The sequence below is a fragment of the Amborella trichopoda genome, chromosome 7, assembly GCF_054954075.1.
Source record: "Amborella trichopoda isolate Santa Cruz 75 chromosome 7, AtrichopodaSantaCruz75HAP2 v2.0, whole genome shotgun sequence".
NCBI lineage: Eukaryota > Viridiplantae > Streptophyta > Magnoliopsida > Amborellales > Amborellaceae > Amborella > Amborella trichopoda.
Window position 1 is genome coordinate 1,629,195 of NC_142342.1, and position 15,106 is coordinate 1,644,300.

At 35.1% G+C, this 15,106-nt stretch overlaps 1 protein-coding gene across 2 annotated transcripts; it reads left to right on the top strand.

The window, feature by feature from the left end:
- The first annotated feature begins 257 nt into the window (after positions 1-257).
- LOC18995818 (cytokinin riboside 5'-monophosphate phosphoribohydrolase LOG1) lies at positions 258-7,600 on the top strand. 2 transcript variants are annotated; one of them, XR_016059351.1, is made up of 8 exons: positions 769-1,658; positions 2,244-2,341; positions 2,574-2,604; positions 3,085-3,184; positions 3,352-3,387; positions 5,765-5,835; positions 6,593-6,736; positions 7,310-7,600. XR_016059351.1 is itself a non-coding variant. In XM_006846749.4 (7 exons), exons 1-7 carry the CDS (start codon positions 1,539-1,541, stop codon positions 7,400-7,402), a joined length of 657 nt encoding a protein of 218 aa, XP_006846812.1. In that variant the 5' UTR covers positions 258-1,538; the 3' UTR covers positions 7,403-7,600. The 2 variants fall into 2 exon arrangements, 1 of the variants encoding a protein (XP_006846812.1); XM_006846749.4 differs by lacking the exon at positions 3,352-3,387 and having other exon boundaries at positions 258-1,658.
- The last annotated feature ends 7,506 nt before the right edge of the window (positions 7,601-15,106 follow it).

A 15,106-nucleotide genomic window follows, 5' to 3' on the forward strand; every position in this document is an offset into this window, starting at 1 on the left:
AGAGAGAAAGAGGTGTTAGAGAGAGAGAGAAATGAGGGTTTGTGTGGCACCACTCATCCTCATTACAAACAATGAATGCTTGGGGGTTTCCAAAAAATAATTGATTTAAGTTGTGTGATGTGCACTTGATCTCGTCTAGGAGCACACACTAGGGCGTGCATATGCACTCATAGAGAGAGAATGAGATTTTTAGAGAGAGAGAGAGAGAGAGTTTCTCTTAAGATACATGGGAAAACACACACCATTGGGATTTTCACATATGGACCACAAATATGGAGAGAGAGAGAGAAAGAGCACAACTACTTCATAATACATGAAAGCACAGACACTGAGGGTTATGCTTATTTGACATTTGTTTATGCTCTTCATTTCTAGAGAGAGAGAGGGCATAATCCTGCAAGAGAGAGAGAGAGAAAATTAGAGGGGAGAAAGAGAAGCAAGTGACTTAGTGAATGGAGTGGAGTGGAGTGGGGGCGTGGCGTGGCCGCTAGACAGCACGCCTGGCGCCTGCACGTACTGCTGCATCGAGGGGGAGCGTGTCAAATGAAAATTCTATGCATCTTCTCTCTCTAAAACACCTCAGCTTGTCCAATAAAAATACCACCCCCTGTTTCTCTCTCTACAATCCCACGTCAAATTAAATAAAAAAAATGCAGTGTTTCTCTCTCTACAACAACCGTGTCGGACCCTTAGCCCTGACCAGGGTACAGCACGATAGGGAGCAACAAAAACATATGTTTAATAGGCTTGGATCAGGTGAAGCCCCTCTGTCTTTCTCTCTCTAAAAGTCATAAACACAATAAACAAGAGCTCCTCTCTCTCTCTCTCTCTATAATTGTTATTTTTTTTATTTGTCACTTATTATTGTTTATTAGTGTTTATAGCACACGCATATTTCATAGCTTATTAAAAAATTGAGACTTATTATTGTACACAAACATTTAAGGAAGTGTTTGTGTTTATAATTTATATATATATAAGTGCTCAACCTGTGTTGAGAGATATGTTTCCATCCATTGGGCCATTTGTTTAGAGAGAGAGAGATAGATGGGGGTTTTCTATCCAGGAAGACTCTCAACGGTGCTGAGCCTTTGTGAGAGACAGAGATTTCCTTTCGAGGAGGACTCTCTACAGTCCTAATTCCAACAGAGAGAGAGAGAGAGAGGTGGTTTGAAGCTTCGTTGATAGAGAGAGAGAGAGAGAGAGAGAGAGAGAGAGAGAGATTTCTAACACATTGAGAGAGAGAGAGACTCCAAACAGATAGAGAGAGAGAGAGGGAAGTGGTTTGAATGGATTAAAGAACATAAGAAGCCTAAGGAATCAGACCCACAATCGCATTTTCATTAGGCCTAGAGATAGAGAGAGAGAGAAGAAGACCCAGTTGTTTGTAAAGCCTTTTTAGAGAGAGAAGGGGGTTGAGTAGTTGTTGAAGCGTGAGAGATTGAGCGTGACTAAGTAGTTGCTGAAGTTACAGGCTTAGAGAGAGTGGGTGAGTCTTTGGAGGCTTTTGCTTAGAGAGAGGAGAGAGAGGGTATTCAATGGAGAGAGATAAAGAGATGAAACAGTCCAAATTCAAGAGGATTTGCGTCTTCTGTGGAAGTAGCCAGGGGAAGAAGAGTAGCTACCAAGCTGCAGCTGTGGAACTTGGCAATGAACTGGTAGAGTGATGCTTTCTCTCTCTATTTGCATGATGTTTTCTCTCTCTATTTGCATGATGTTTTCTCTCTCTATGCTTCGTTTTTTCACATTTCCTTTTTATGGGTTAGATGCTTAATTAGGAATCGGGTGTCCTGTTTTGTGGTTTTTCTCTCATTTTTTATTCTTTTTTAACTGTTTCTCTCTCTGTAATTTGTGGGGGGAGAAGCAAGCCACCATTTGAGCGCAAGAGTTTCGGTGTGGTGTGGAAAAACAGGGTCCTCAAGCTTCTTTTTTTGGGATTCCTCTGTTTTATCCATTAGAGATAATGTGTGGTATCTGCGTCATGTTCCTTTGAGATTTTTATATTGCTATAGAGAGAAAATGTCTTTCTCACTCTACTTTTTCCCAAAACAATAGAGATTTCCTCCTTTCATAGTTCCGCCTATGTCTCTCTAGAGATCATGTTTAATGGCTTCTCACGAGTGTGGAGAGATGAATAAAATTGGGTTATCATATATTTAATTGGGTTTCTTATCGGCAAGGCTCTCTCATTGGAAAGTCGAGTTCTCTCTCTAAAACTAAGCTTTCTCTTCTGATTTTTTCAGGTATCAATGAACATTGATCTGGTGTATGGTGGTGGAAGCGTTGGGCTCATGGGCCTCGTCTCTCAGGCCGTACATGAAGGTGGTCGCCACGTTATTGGGTGAGTTTTTAACCATATTTAGAGAGAGAGAGCTCAAACTTTGTGATGAGAGAGAGTCTTTGTGATGGGAAAGAGAGTATTCTCAAACTTTGTGAGGCTTTCACCCCAACTAATTTAGAGAGAGAAAGCTTCTAATATTCAGGCTAGAGAGAGAGGGCTCAAACTTTGTTATTTTAGCGAGAGAGAGTTCGGTTAAGGCAACTCATTTTTGTCATGTAATTGTCCTCTGCAGAGTTATTCCCAAGACGCTCATGCCTCGAGAGGTATGTCTCGATCTCTCTCTGCTAACTAAAGTCTTTGAGCTTTTCACACTGCAATTTCTGCTACTCCTTTCTCTCTCTTGAGTCTTTTTCTATTTCCTTTCTCTCTCTAGGCCAACACTCGTAGAGAGAGTGTGTGTGCTTTTTCTGGAAAACGAAGCTTTTCAATGGCATTTTACCATCATTTGAGCATACCATTTCATGGAAAAGTTAAAAGGCTTTTCTCTAAATATTGCAGCTTTAAGAAGCCAAATATTTTCTCTCTCTCACACATCAGCAGTTTATCAACCGTCTCTCTCTACCCTGTCTTTTCTCTCTCTCTGATTAGCAGTTTGGCAACTCACTCTCTCTCTCTCTCTCGCTCTCTCTAAAGGACCCATGTACGTGTTTTCACCTTTTCATTAATCTGACATCTCTCTTAGAAAATTGAAATTTACGAATAATATCTTTCTCCATTTGTCACTTTCTCTCTCTACTTTGCAGATAACTGGGGAGACAGTGGGGGAGGTGAAGGCCGTTGCAGACATGCACCAAAGGAAAGCAGAGATGGCTCGGCAATCCGATGCATTCATTGCCTTACCGGGTTTGAACTCTCTCTCTCTCTCTCTCTCTCTCTCTCTCTAGAATAATATGTTCTCTCTCTAGGTTAGTGTGTGCTCTCAATTTTCATTCTCTCTCTAGATTCTCTCTTATTCTCTCTCTAGGTTAGTTTTTCTCTCAAACTAATTTATGTGCTCTCTCTATGTCCAGGCTAGCGTATGCTCTAAACTCTCTTTCCCTCTCTAGGTTGGTGTTTGATATCAAAACTCTCTCTCTCTAAATAATCTCTCTCTTAATTTCCTAATTTTTTTTGGTGAAAAAGACCACCTGCCCTTCTCTTTTATTTCAATGCCCAAAACTCCCCTGATTGGTGTTGTATGTACAAAACCATGTACACGTTTACACAATGGTCATCAGAAGATAGTTGATCTCCACCTTCCATCATTTGAATTCGACCGTCGTCGATGCCCCTATAGAACAGCATAATTTGCATTTACGCCGTAAATACGACGTAAGCGCATTTATGTCATTTTACAAATAAAGTTTGCAATTGCCTCTCATGATCAGGGGCATTGTAGGCATTTTAGTCATTCCTATGCAATGTGAGCTTTGGGTTTTTTTTTTTTTGTTTTGGTAATTGTAACATCTAAAGAGAGAGGCGGGGAAGAAGAGGTTTTCCAGTGGATAATTTCTAGAGGGATGGACAGCAGGGTCATTTTAGTCTTTTTTTATCTGGGGTTTTGGCATCGATGAAATGGTAATTTGAGAATGAGAGGAGGGGTATTTTAGTCATTTGTCCATGAGTGTTGGGTTAAACTTAATAGCAATTTTTAGAGAGAGAGAGAGATAAAAGGGTTACTTTAGTTATTTTTCTATAAGGGTTTCGTAATGTAGTGATGTTTAGAGAGAGAAAACAGGTCTATTTTAGCCACTTTTCAGTTGCGTATTGGACGCTTCTGTAGTACTGTCTAGAGAGAGAAAGAGAGAGTGGTGCCCTCTCGAGTGGCGTTTTCAAGGACTCACAAAAGTCATATGCCATGAAAGCAACCTTCCAAAGCCCTAGATTTCATTACTTCCCCTTGTTTTGGCTCATTTATGGCCAAAACCCTACAAATTCTAGGGTTTGGGGTTTCCCTAAACCCATGTCCACTCCTAGTATTACAGGCCCTAAAAACATGATAAGAAAGTAACAGTTCATAACCATCGCTCTGACCCATTTTCCTGATAAGGAAATGGGGGCCGTAAAATTAAAAAATAAATAATAAATAAAGTAAACCCTAATGATTACAAGGCCCTAAAAAAAAAAAAATATATATATATATATATATATATATATATAGAGAGAGAGAGAGAGATTAATTACACTGAAGCATAACTGAATATGACAGTCAGTTTGTCACTGTTATCTGGTGTTTTTAACATTTAGTGCCCCCTTCTGAAAAACGGAAAAAAATGGTGGAAAGAAAGAAAAGCCAATATAAACTCTTTTTTTCTTTTTCTTTTTTTTAATTACCCAAAAAATACTATTTTTTTTTTTCTCTAAGAAGTCAATATCTAACACAAGTTTTTATTATTGGAAAATACTCATATGGTAATGGACAAGTGGATCCAAATTTTCACATTTGAAAAAAAGACTATAGACCTGAGGGAGTAAGTGTGTAGCTTACTCCTGCAGGAGTACACGTTTTTCCTAGCCCTTCTTTGGCATTGGGGCTAATTAGTTTTAAAACAAAGGAATAAAGGACAATGGATAATAATTAGTGGTTAGTGTTTTAGTGGTGTGCATTAATCAAGAAAAGACCTCCTCCTTTAGGGGGTAATGGTCAATTTAGAAAAATGGCCCCTAGGGTTATTATTATCTAGGAATGTATAACATAGTTTACACGTGTATGCATAGGCAGGCCATCCACAGTCCATTGTGGAGATGGATGGTAGATATGAACTAATGGATTGACATGAAAGACATTTTATCCGGTCATCCTTTCTTAGAAGGTATGTCCGGATAGTCATAAAAGTTAGATGGTTTATGATAGAGTTGTCATTCATAGCGAATGGGACTGGGTCATGGTGGTGGTACCACCTGAGCCTCTGTTAAAGATCTTAACCTTCGTCTTCACAAATAGATTAAAAAATTTACTATAACTTACCCATAAAAAGAAAAAATGGCACTACAAAGGTTAGATGTAACTTTCATAAAACTTGTGACAATGAGAAAAATGAGTGCGCTCACGTTCTCACTTAAAAAGCTAAAATATTACATGATCTAGTGACCAATATAAAAGAAAACAAATAAAATTGATATGCAGTTTAAGATGTCCAATTTTTGGACAATAGACCTAATGTTTAGGAACTCAAACTCTTTTTTCTTTTAAAGAAATTGTCATATATTGATCTAATGTCGGTCCAAATTTTCAGAGCAATAAACTTCTAAGCAGGTCATTTCCCCGTGGGCGCAAGTGTACAATGTGCTCTTATGGGAGTACACCATGCAAGCTCTTTCTAAAGAATAGCTAACTCCATGCTAATGTTTTTAGCTAATTATATTTAAGCGATGACTTCTATATGATGCTATTAATATGAATTAATTTTCAAAAAATTGAATTACCAATGGTCTTTTGAGCAGGTGGTTATGGAACACTTGAAGAACTGCTGGAGGTTATAACGTGGGCCCAACTAGGCATCCATGATAAACCGGTAATTATTTTTAGATTATCTGATTATGCAAAAAGTTGATGAATTTTTAATTTCGGTTCTAAGAGTTTCTAATTTCCAGTTTTGGTTTTGGTTTCTTAAGATAATTAGATGGAAATTTTTGGAAGTTATCACAAGTTCCCCCACAAAAAGAAAAGATCACTTTTTTTTGTAAATTTTTGTTGAATTGTTTTGAATTTTCCAGTTTTGGCACGAGAAAAGGTTACTCTTAACCATTCTATCATTTTTCTTGATCTTCTTGTCAATTGGTTATTCATATTTAATATTGAGATTTTGTTCTTTCAGTCATTGCGTTTTCAATTTTTTCACCAAGATCTAATGCAAATTATGATTGCAATTCAGTGGAATTTTAATGGAAGATCGAGTTGAAGTATGGTACAATAAGAAACTGATTTTTTATGCATGGATCTCAAACTCGAAATTGATTGCTAAGGTGGCCTATGTTTCTTAACATTCATGTAATTTCGCTGAAAATTTGAATTTTTTCTCTTTTTATCTCAACCACACATAGAACATGCCAAGTGAAGCACCATTATAGTGACTGAAAAAGTAGCTGACTTGGGGTCAGACACACCGAGTCACTTGAGTGAGTCTGAACCAAGCCAAAAATTGCCTTTATACTTTTTACTGAGAATTGGCCAGAGCTGATATCCAACTCGGCCTAGTGGGACTCTGGCTCAGGAGTCCGGGTTTTCAAACACTGTGAAGTCCTAATATGCTTTACTTACCAATGATCTAGGTGGGGCTACTTAATGTCGATGGTTATTACAATTCGCTGCTCTCGTTCATCGACAAGGCTGTCGAGGAAGGTTTCATCAACCCAGCCGCACGCCACATTATCGTCTCTGCCCCCACAGCCAAAGAATTAGTCAAAAAGCTAGAGGTAATCCCTTTTTTCATATATCCTATGCCAATAAATGCACATTCTACAGGGTAATTGCCGTCTTTGGTTTGTTGGTTGAGTAGGCATTCCTAATCCCCATGATATACTACTGCTGATCTTGCTTTGTGTTGCTGCAACAACTAACTCCTTTGTTCTCTGTGTCCTTTCCTCTGTTTTTATTGGTCAAATTGAATCAAATATATACAAAGTTACTATAGTTCTTGTTCCCTATGCTACTAAAACTCCTCTAGGGTCATGGTGGAGATCTTTTGGAAAAAAAACTTTCACAGCGGACCACCACTTTCTGTGGTTGGTTCATGGGAAAGTGGGTCTGCAATTGTCAAAGTACATTTCAATTATGGGAAAACAAATACAAACCTAAAGAGGCACGTGCCCACTTTCGCATGGGCAGGATGTTGAGTGTGTGAAAGTTCTCTCTAGGAGAGAACTTCCACACAGAGGAAACGGCCCCGGATCCTTTGTTCTATTTTTCCTTTTTTCTATGTTTGAGGGGATAAAATGTGATCAAATTCATGCAAAAGTATTTATAAGCTTTCTCTGCTTGTGATGTAGGAATACTTCCCTCGCCATGAAGGAGTTGCTTCAAAATTGAGCTGGGAAATGGAGCAATTGGGCTATTCAACTAAGTGTGAGATTTCTAGGTAGATGGTGAATGGATGGGACAGATGGAATTTTGGTGCCCAAAGATGGAGATTTAAAGAGCAACAAGGAATGTTTTCTTGGGTCTCAAGGATCCAGAATTTTTTGTTTGTAAAGTAACAATAGGAGAAATCCCTCAATAGATGTAACTCTCACTTTCTTTTCATGATATTTGGTATCAATATCACTACCTTCTTTTTCTTCTTCTTCTTCTTTGAATGTTCACTTTCTTCTTGTTCTTTTTCTTTAATGATTAAAAAATCGCCGAGTTTGACTTACGGAGGTGGCTCAAATCGGGATGAAGCATGTTATGGAGATAAAATCTCAAAATAGGCCAAGTCTCTGATTTTAAGTAGTTTTAAAGAAATTATTATTTCTTTTTTGTTGGAAATTCTTCAATACGACTAGGTGACTCGGGTCCAGAAACCTTAGGAGTTCCCTACCCGAATCCGCCGTCTTAATCATTGGTACAAAAATGTCGCACCGCACCCGTAAACTTAAAAATCACAATGAGCCCATGTTCCTTGAAAATCTTCCATACACTTTTCTCCCCTGATGATTTTTATCCAAGATAACAGTAAATTGATAGCTTTCTCTCAAAAAACTTATTGAAATACAGTGATAGGTGCCTCTCCTTCTATTGTCATTTGATCCTTAAGGTACACAGAAGAAATATTACACCCCATAAGGGGGCCAAAAATGATGGGCACACTGTGCTACCACGGGAGCAATTTGTGCATTTGCTCCCTTGGGCAGAAAACCGCTTGAGAAAGTTTTTCTTACTCAAATTTTGGGATCCTAACTACTCTGTGAGTAATTTATTTAAGAAAGGATTTTTTCTTAAACATCTGGCGTCTAAAACTTGGGCGTTCTGTAATCAATTCTAGGTTGTGATTTTAGCAAATGTACTTATTGTAATACCAGGAGCATATAACCTCGTAAGATGGGAATTAGCCTTCTCTCCTTTAAAAAAATATCATAAACAGTGTAGGAAAAATTGAAGTGGTTACGCGGGACTAGCCTGTAACCCGGTTGGCTCAACCGGTCTAACCGGGCAAATCCTGAGTGGTCAAAAAATTGGAAAAATAAATAAATAAATAAATCTAACAATTTATTTAAAATATATTTAAAAAATGATTAAACAAAGCATCCAAAGTTGAAAATTAATTAAAAAAATATATATATTTTAAAGAATTGATTTGTGCTCAAAGATATTTTTAAAAAATTTCAAAAAGATGGAAAATGTAAAAATAAGTATTAATGGATAAAAAAATTTCCAATCTTGACCAAAATAATAAAAACAATTAAAAAATGTATAAACAAAATCCCTTATTTTTGGGATTTTATTTATACTTTTTTGAATTTTTTTTAAAAAATATCCAGCCTATTCACTAAAACTGGCTGAAATTCTTGCATGCCTCTAATGTTTGGTTCCATCCATTTTGCTCCTTTGTGATACTTTTATGAGTTATAGTAGTTCACCGGTAAAGATATCTTAATAGATTCAAGATATTAGGCGCCCCACCCAAACTGCCTACATAGAATTTGCTCAACCATCAATGACAATTTATAAATAGATTCAAGATATTACATTACGGCGCCCCGACCAAACTACCTACATAGAATTTGCTTGGCTTGTTTATGTGGAGCACATTGTACACTTACTCAAGCAGAATAGTTCTTTAGAGAGTTTCTTAGATCTGAAAGTTTGGTACAAACTATAGAATTGTTAAATAGGTATAGTCTTTAATAAACGATAAATAAGATGACTTCCTAAACACTTATATTTAGTTATTTAGAAACGGTTATCTGTTCAACTTTAGGCATGTGTGTTTTTTTGGGACATTGAGTGCTTGCAAATGAGAGATATATGTTTTATAGTGGTTTTTTTAGGTGCATTTTACTTCTATTATATGGAGTTGATATTTTATATAAACTAGTTTTTTATTACTCTGACAAGCCAACTCAGATTCGCTCAAGTAACTTAGATTCACCAGGCAAGACTGAGATCCAACTCAGGGATCTTCAACAAATTATAAACAGTTTATTTATAATATGTTTTTTAAGTTTTTTTAATTTTTTTAAAGATTGAAAAGTGTTTTGTGTTGGGTTTATGTGACATTTAAATGCCTTATGAGAGCTTGTATGAGCATTTTATATAGTGAAATATAAACTCAGTGGGAATGTGGTCTTTTTGTGGACCATACTAGGTAAATGTTATTTGTTGATACTCGGACTAGACTCGACGAGCTAAACCAACTGAGGTTTGGAAAAACCCAAGATACCTGGGCATAGGGATCTACCAAGAATGGTTTAGTGGGTTATCCATTGATGAGATCAGAGTATGCCTAGATGAGAGTCAAGGGACTTGGTGGCCCTTGTGTGTGATGAATAGCCTTTAGAGACAGGGCTAAAATATCATCGTTATATCATCACACGACATATACATAGATAGCAATTTTGGGATTCGTCAATGAGGGTGAAGCGTGTATATGTGCGAGATATTACCCCTATACACCATAGAGTCATGGTTGCATCATAGTTTGGAGGACTATGATTTTTGTCTCTAAGGGATAACCTGAAATCCATAAACTGGGATTGTGTCCCCTAGTCTATTAACTGACTTTGGTGGTCCAATCATGAACCCCTGCAGTGGATTGTGGGTCATGAGAACTGCTGGGTTAGTTTGAGAAAGCTAGGCGGATCGTGATTCGCAGTTGAAGGTGGAGTCCTCCCATATATTGATAATTTGGTAGATCTAACGGAACTGATTCCCGTCAAAATTAATTAATTTTAATTAATTTTATGTTATGTATTTTTTAGAATGTTTATTTGAATTTTTGTGAATCTTGATATTTTATTTTTTTCATTTGAATTTATAAATTAAAAAAATTAATCTTTCAATGTTTTAAATAAAATATAAGATTTAAAAAAATTCTAAATTTGAAATAAAATATTTGGGACCTTCATTAAATATAGGGCCAAAAATTTAAAAAGATGTTGATTAGGTGGGCCCCACATGTGGCGACCAAAAGGGTGGCACGCACCACCCATTCACATAACTTGAAAAGAATGTTTATCGTCTTGGTTGGTTTATTTTTTTTAGGTATATCCAACTTATGTGATAAGGTTGAATATTTGAAATATTTATTAATTCTTTGAATCAAGATTGATTGATCAAATAATTAAGGATTTAATATATTAAAATATAAACTTTTCTTATTTGATGGGAATACATTTAACTTGAGAAGAATGTTTATCCTCTTGGTTGACTTATTTTTTTTAGGTATTGCCAACTTATGTGATAAGGTAGAATATTTGAGATATTTACTAATTCTTTTAATCAAGATTGATTGATCAAATAATTAAGGATTGGATATATTAAAATATAAACTTTTATTATTTAATGGAAATAGATTTATGAAAGGGAGGATAAGGTTCTAGCTCATCTATTTAAATGTTGATGGTAGATCAAAGAGATTGATGACTCAAATCTCTCACCCCACAAGTCTCTTTAAATTGACAGTTGAGATTTAACCCTACGAATTGAGGTAAAATCTATGACATAAAAAAATCTATAAAATGAGGTGTTTTTTCATGAGGTACTGTAATAATCCTAAATTTTTTTTTTTTAAAAAAAAAAAAAAAACTTTTAATAAGTGATGGTCCCTATGAGCATGATGGTCCTTAGGGACGATCACTACTTTCAAAAGCTTTTACCTGGTTTAAGCTTTGGCTCTTGCCACGTCCTTTAGTGGACGTGGGCTTTAAGCGTTTAAGATGTAACTTAATAAAAGATTATAATAAGGTGTCGTAAATAATTTAAATAGGAGAAGTGAGGACTCTCACCCTAGAAAATTTTGAGATCTCTCTCTTTCTAATCGAAAAGCAGTGAGCTCTTTCTCTCTCCAGCCAAATTTTTATCGAAAGCTCCATCTCAAATATTTTAGGTAAGTGACTTCATTATCTTGAAAAATAATCCGTTTTTTAAAAAAAAAAAAAAAATGAAAATGAAATGAAGTAATTATTTCTGCTTATTATCATGAATTTTAGGTGCGATAAATTTCATGCGCAAGTGACCTCATTATTTTGAAAAATAATCTTTTTTAATAAAATTGTGATATTTTATCTATGTTAGAAATTTTAAATGCTGTAAATTCTTAGAAAATTAAATTTATTTATTTATTTTGCTTGTCTATTGTTAGAAAATTTTAGATACTGTAAAATTATTAGAAATAAATGTGATATTTCTGCTTTTAGAAAAATTGTGAGATTTCTTTATACTGTTTTTGAATATTTAGACATTGTAAATTTCATGTGCAAATGACTGCCTTATTATTTGAAAACTGATATTTTTGCAATTGATAATAGCATTGTCTGTGAAATGTTTATTTGCGAATTGACATCCCATAAATTGTAATGATTCCGTATTCATGAATTTCTATAAGAGTTTTTCTATACATATTAGATTGGTAATTATGCTAGAATGTTTTTACGAACTGCTACCTTTCTAAATTTGAGCCCAGAATATTTGACTGGTTATATTTTGAAGTATTAGTGAAAGTGATTGTTATTAATGGTTTCAGTGAAATTCATATTAATAATTCCAGTGATATGTTGAGTACATGATATTGCTGCTTTCGAATGTTTAAAGAGATTTAGAAATACTTTAAGTATGCAAGTGGACTCATCCGGTTCGTAGGTGAGGTATAAGTGAACCTATCTGGTACGCAGGTAGGGATTAAGTGGACTCATCCACTACGCTGATGAGATATAAGTGGACCTGCAGGGATTAAATGGACCTATCTAGGACGTCGATAGGGATTAAGTGGTTTGATCAGGACGCTGATGGGGTATATAGGTGACCTACTTGGGATGCGAGTAGGGTAAATTGTGAAATCATTTGAATTATGCACTGCTGTTAAAATGTTATATGTATTTCTATTATTCGGATTATATTTAATTATGCATTTTTTAAAGTGAAACTGTTAATGCATTTGTGTTAATAGATCCCCTTTTTAAAATGTTGATAACTTTCAACCATGATTATTTTTAGGATTATGATGATCACTTACGGAGTAGCCAAACTCATCAAATTATGGTAAACATTTTTTTAGGATAACTGCAGTTTCATTTTGAGTGCTCGTCAGTATCAACTCTTGAAGATATTGTAGTTGTGCTTAAACTTTATTTTGTTACTTTGTAAGAATTCGCCACTGTAAATCTGTCCTATCAAGAGATGTATATATGTTTTGACTGTCACATCTCAGGAATATCAGTATTGTAAATTCTTAGGGTGTGACAGATACGTATTCTCTTCTCTCTCTTTAACAATTCTCACTCTCCTTATCCAAAATTTTATCTATCTCTAAGTTGCTCTAAGTTGCACTATGTTTTGGTGGCACGCACCACTTCTGCTATTTATGGGTGGCAAAGGGGTGGAACCCCTTGCTAGTAGATCTCTCCATCTCCCTTCATATTCATCTCTCATATCTCTAAAATGAAGTTAAAAGACTTGATCAAGATTCAGTCATTGAATAGATTTTTGCTATAGTAGGGAAATCAACATACTGATCATAGATCCCGAGCACCATCGAAAGGAGGAGACTCGGTGTGGGGTGTACTAAACCCGGTTGAGGTAGTCTCCAACAATTTTACATTTTTAAATATTTACTGCTCTTCCCATAAAGTAATAAAGTCTACTTTTGTTTTTTGAATAAATAAGTGTATTTGGAGAGGTAACAATTGATAAACAATTTTATTTTATTTTATTTATTTCAAGAGTGATTTGATTATAATTGGGCATTGTAAGTGATATTGTCGGGGTAGAGGTAAAGAATTTTTTTAAAATATATATACCGTGTTTTATCATAAAGTCCTTTCATTTTTATCATTACTATTTAGTTTTACATTTTTTTTCTTTTTTGGATTATTTCTAAAGGAAAAAGTTTATATACAGCTGAGGTTCTAAACAATCAAATTAGAGCCCACCTCAAAATTTCACTAGAAGATGTTGTTTTGATGTCCAAATATTCTCAAATTGATCACCTCGGCATCAAAATACATGGACATGATAAAAAAATCGGATTTCAAGTTTTCAAAATAGTATATCTTGTAATATATTTTTGGACCATCAATTTTCAAGATTTTCAAGTTTTCATGGATCTGCTCGATCTACACTATTTTTGAAACTTTTGAATTTTATAATTAAATATAAAAATATATTTTAAGGTTAGCACAAAGATTTCTAACATCGAAACCACATTTCTCGATACTATTTGAAGCTGTGCTTTACTTTGAATATTTAGAACCTCAACTCTATACAAACTGTGCCCACTTTTAAAATACCCCTATACGAATTTAATGTTTCAAAATCAATTTTTTAACTTCGTTTAGATTTTTTTGATTCATTTTACTTCAAACATTTTTTTTTTTTTTTTGGAGTCTTTTATCTTTTTTTTAATACTTTTTGGCTTCACGGAATTCAATTCAACTCACACCATATGTTACTCGGACTCGGGCCGAGTACTCATATCGGTTGGGCCTAGTACTAGTTGGGCCTAGTACTAGGCCCGAGTCTGTCTTTCCAACATTGGTATAAACTCCATCCGCGCAGCTTTCGCGATTATCAAGGTGATTTGAGTAAGATATCTATGCTCCCTTGGGAGGAGCAACTAATCCATTTACTCCTAGAAGGAAATGATCTACTTGGGAGGGTTTTTTTTTTGGTGCAGTTGGCATATGGTTGCATTCGCAGTTGTAGAGGTACGGTACGCCTTCAAATTTTATCATGATATATAATTTTGATGTAAACTGTTCTTAGGATTATCTCAAAATCTATTTTTATATCTAATTATAAAGTTTTAAATTTAAAAAATGGTTAAAATCAAGTAGATTTATAAACATATGAAAATCTTGAAAATGGACGTTGCAGATAATATGTTGTAAAATGTACTATTTTTGAGACTTAAATCTTTTTATTTTTCATGGTCCTACATATCGATGCCAAGATGATAAATCAGAAGGCTTTTCAACATTAAAACTACCTTTTCTGATGGATTTTTGAGGTGCATCCGTAGTTCTACATTATAAGGTTGTATCCTTATATAAACTATTTCCTTTTTTATTTATGTTTTTTTGAAATTATTGGTTCAGACATTTAAGTTCCCAATAAGATACTTCCTTAGGTTATGTCAGGTCCTGTGTCTCATATCACTTTGTTAATACCTTATGCGTTGCAACACTCCAAAAAGTTACCTTTGGACTATGAGAAAGAAGGAAGAGAGGAGGAGTGGATCTGCTAATTCCTTGAAATAGTCTTTACTTAGAGGATTGTCTCAAAATGAATAATTTATTGTCGGAGTGAAGTATTAATATAATTTGAAGAAGTGGTAAGGCTAGTGTAATAGATATATTTGGTAATTTTACGATTAAACAAAAGGATTTGCAAATAAAAGCATTAATGCTACCACCAATTCGTAAATTGTTAAAGCTTCCATAAAAGCTAAGCTAAGCAATAAAGTACCTCATATTTTACCCTCTACTTCTGGTTGTCTCGTGATACCCTCTATGGCTTGACCCGCAATACCTTGACCGACTATGGGTCCAATAAAAGCAAGTCCTACGACCAATCCAACAACAATAAATCCAGGGGATTGATAGTAAGCTCTTTGTACAAAAATTAAAAAATGGTTAATGATACAACCATAT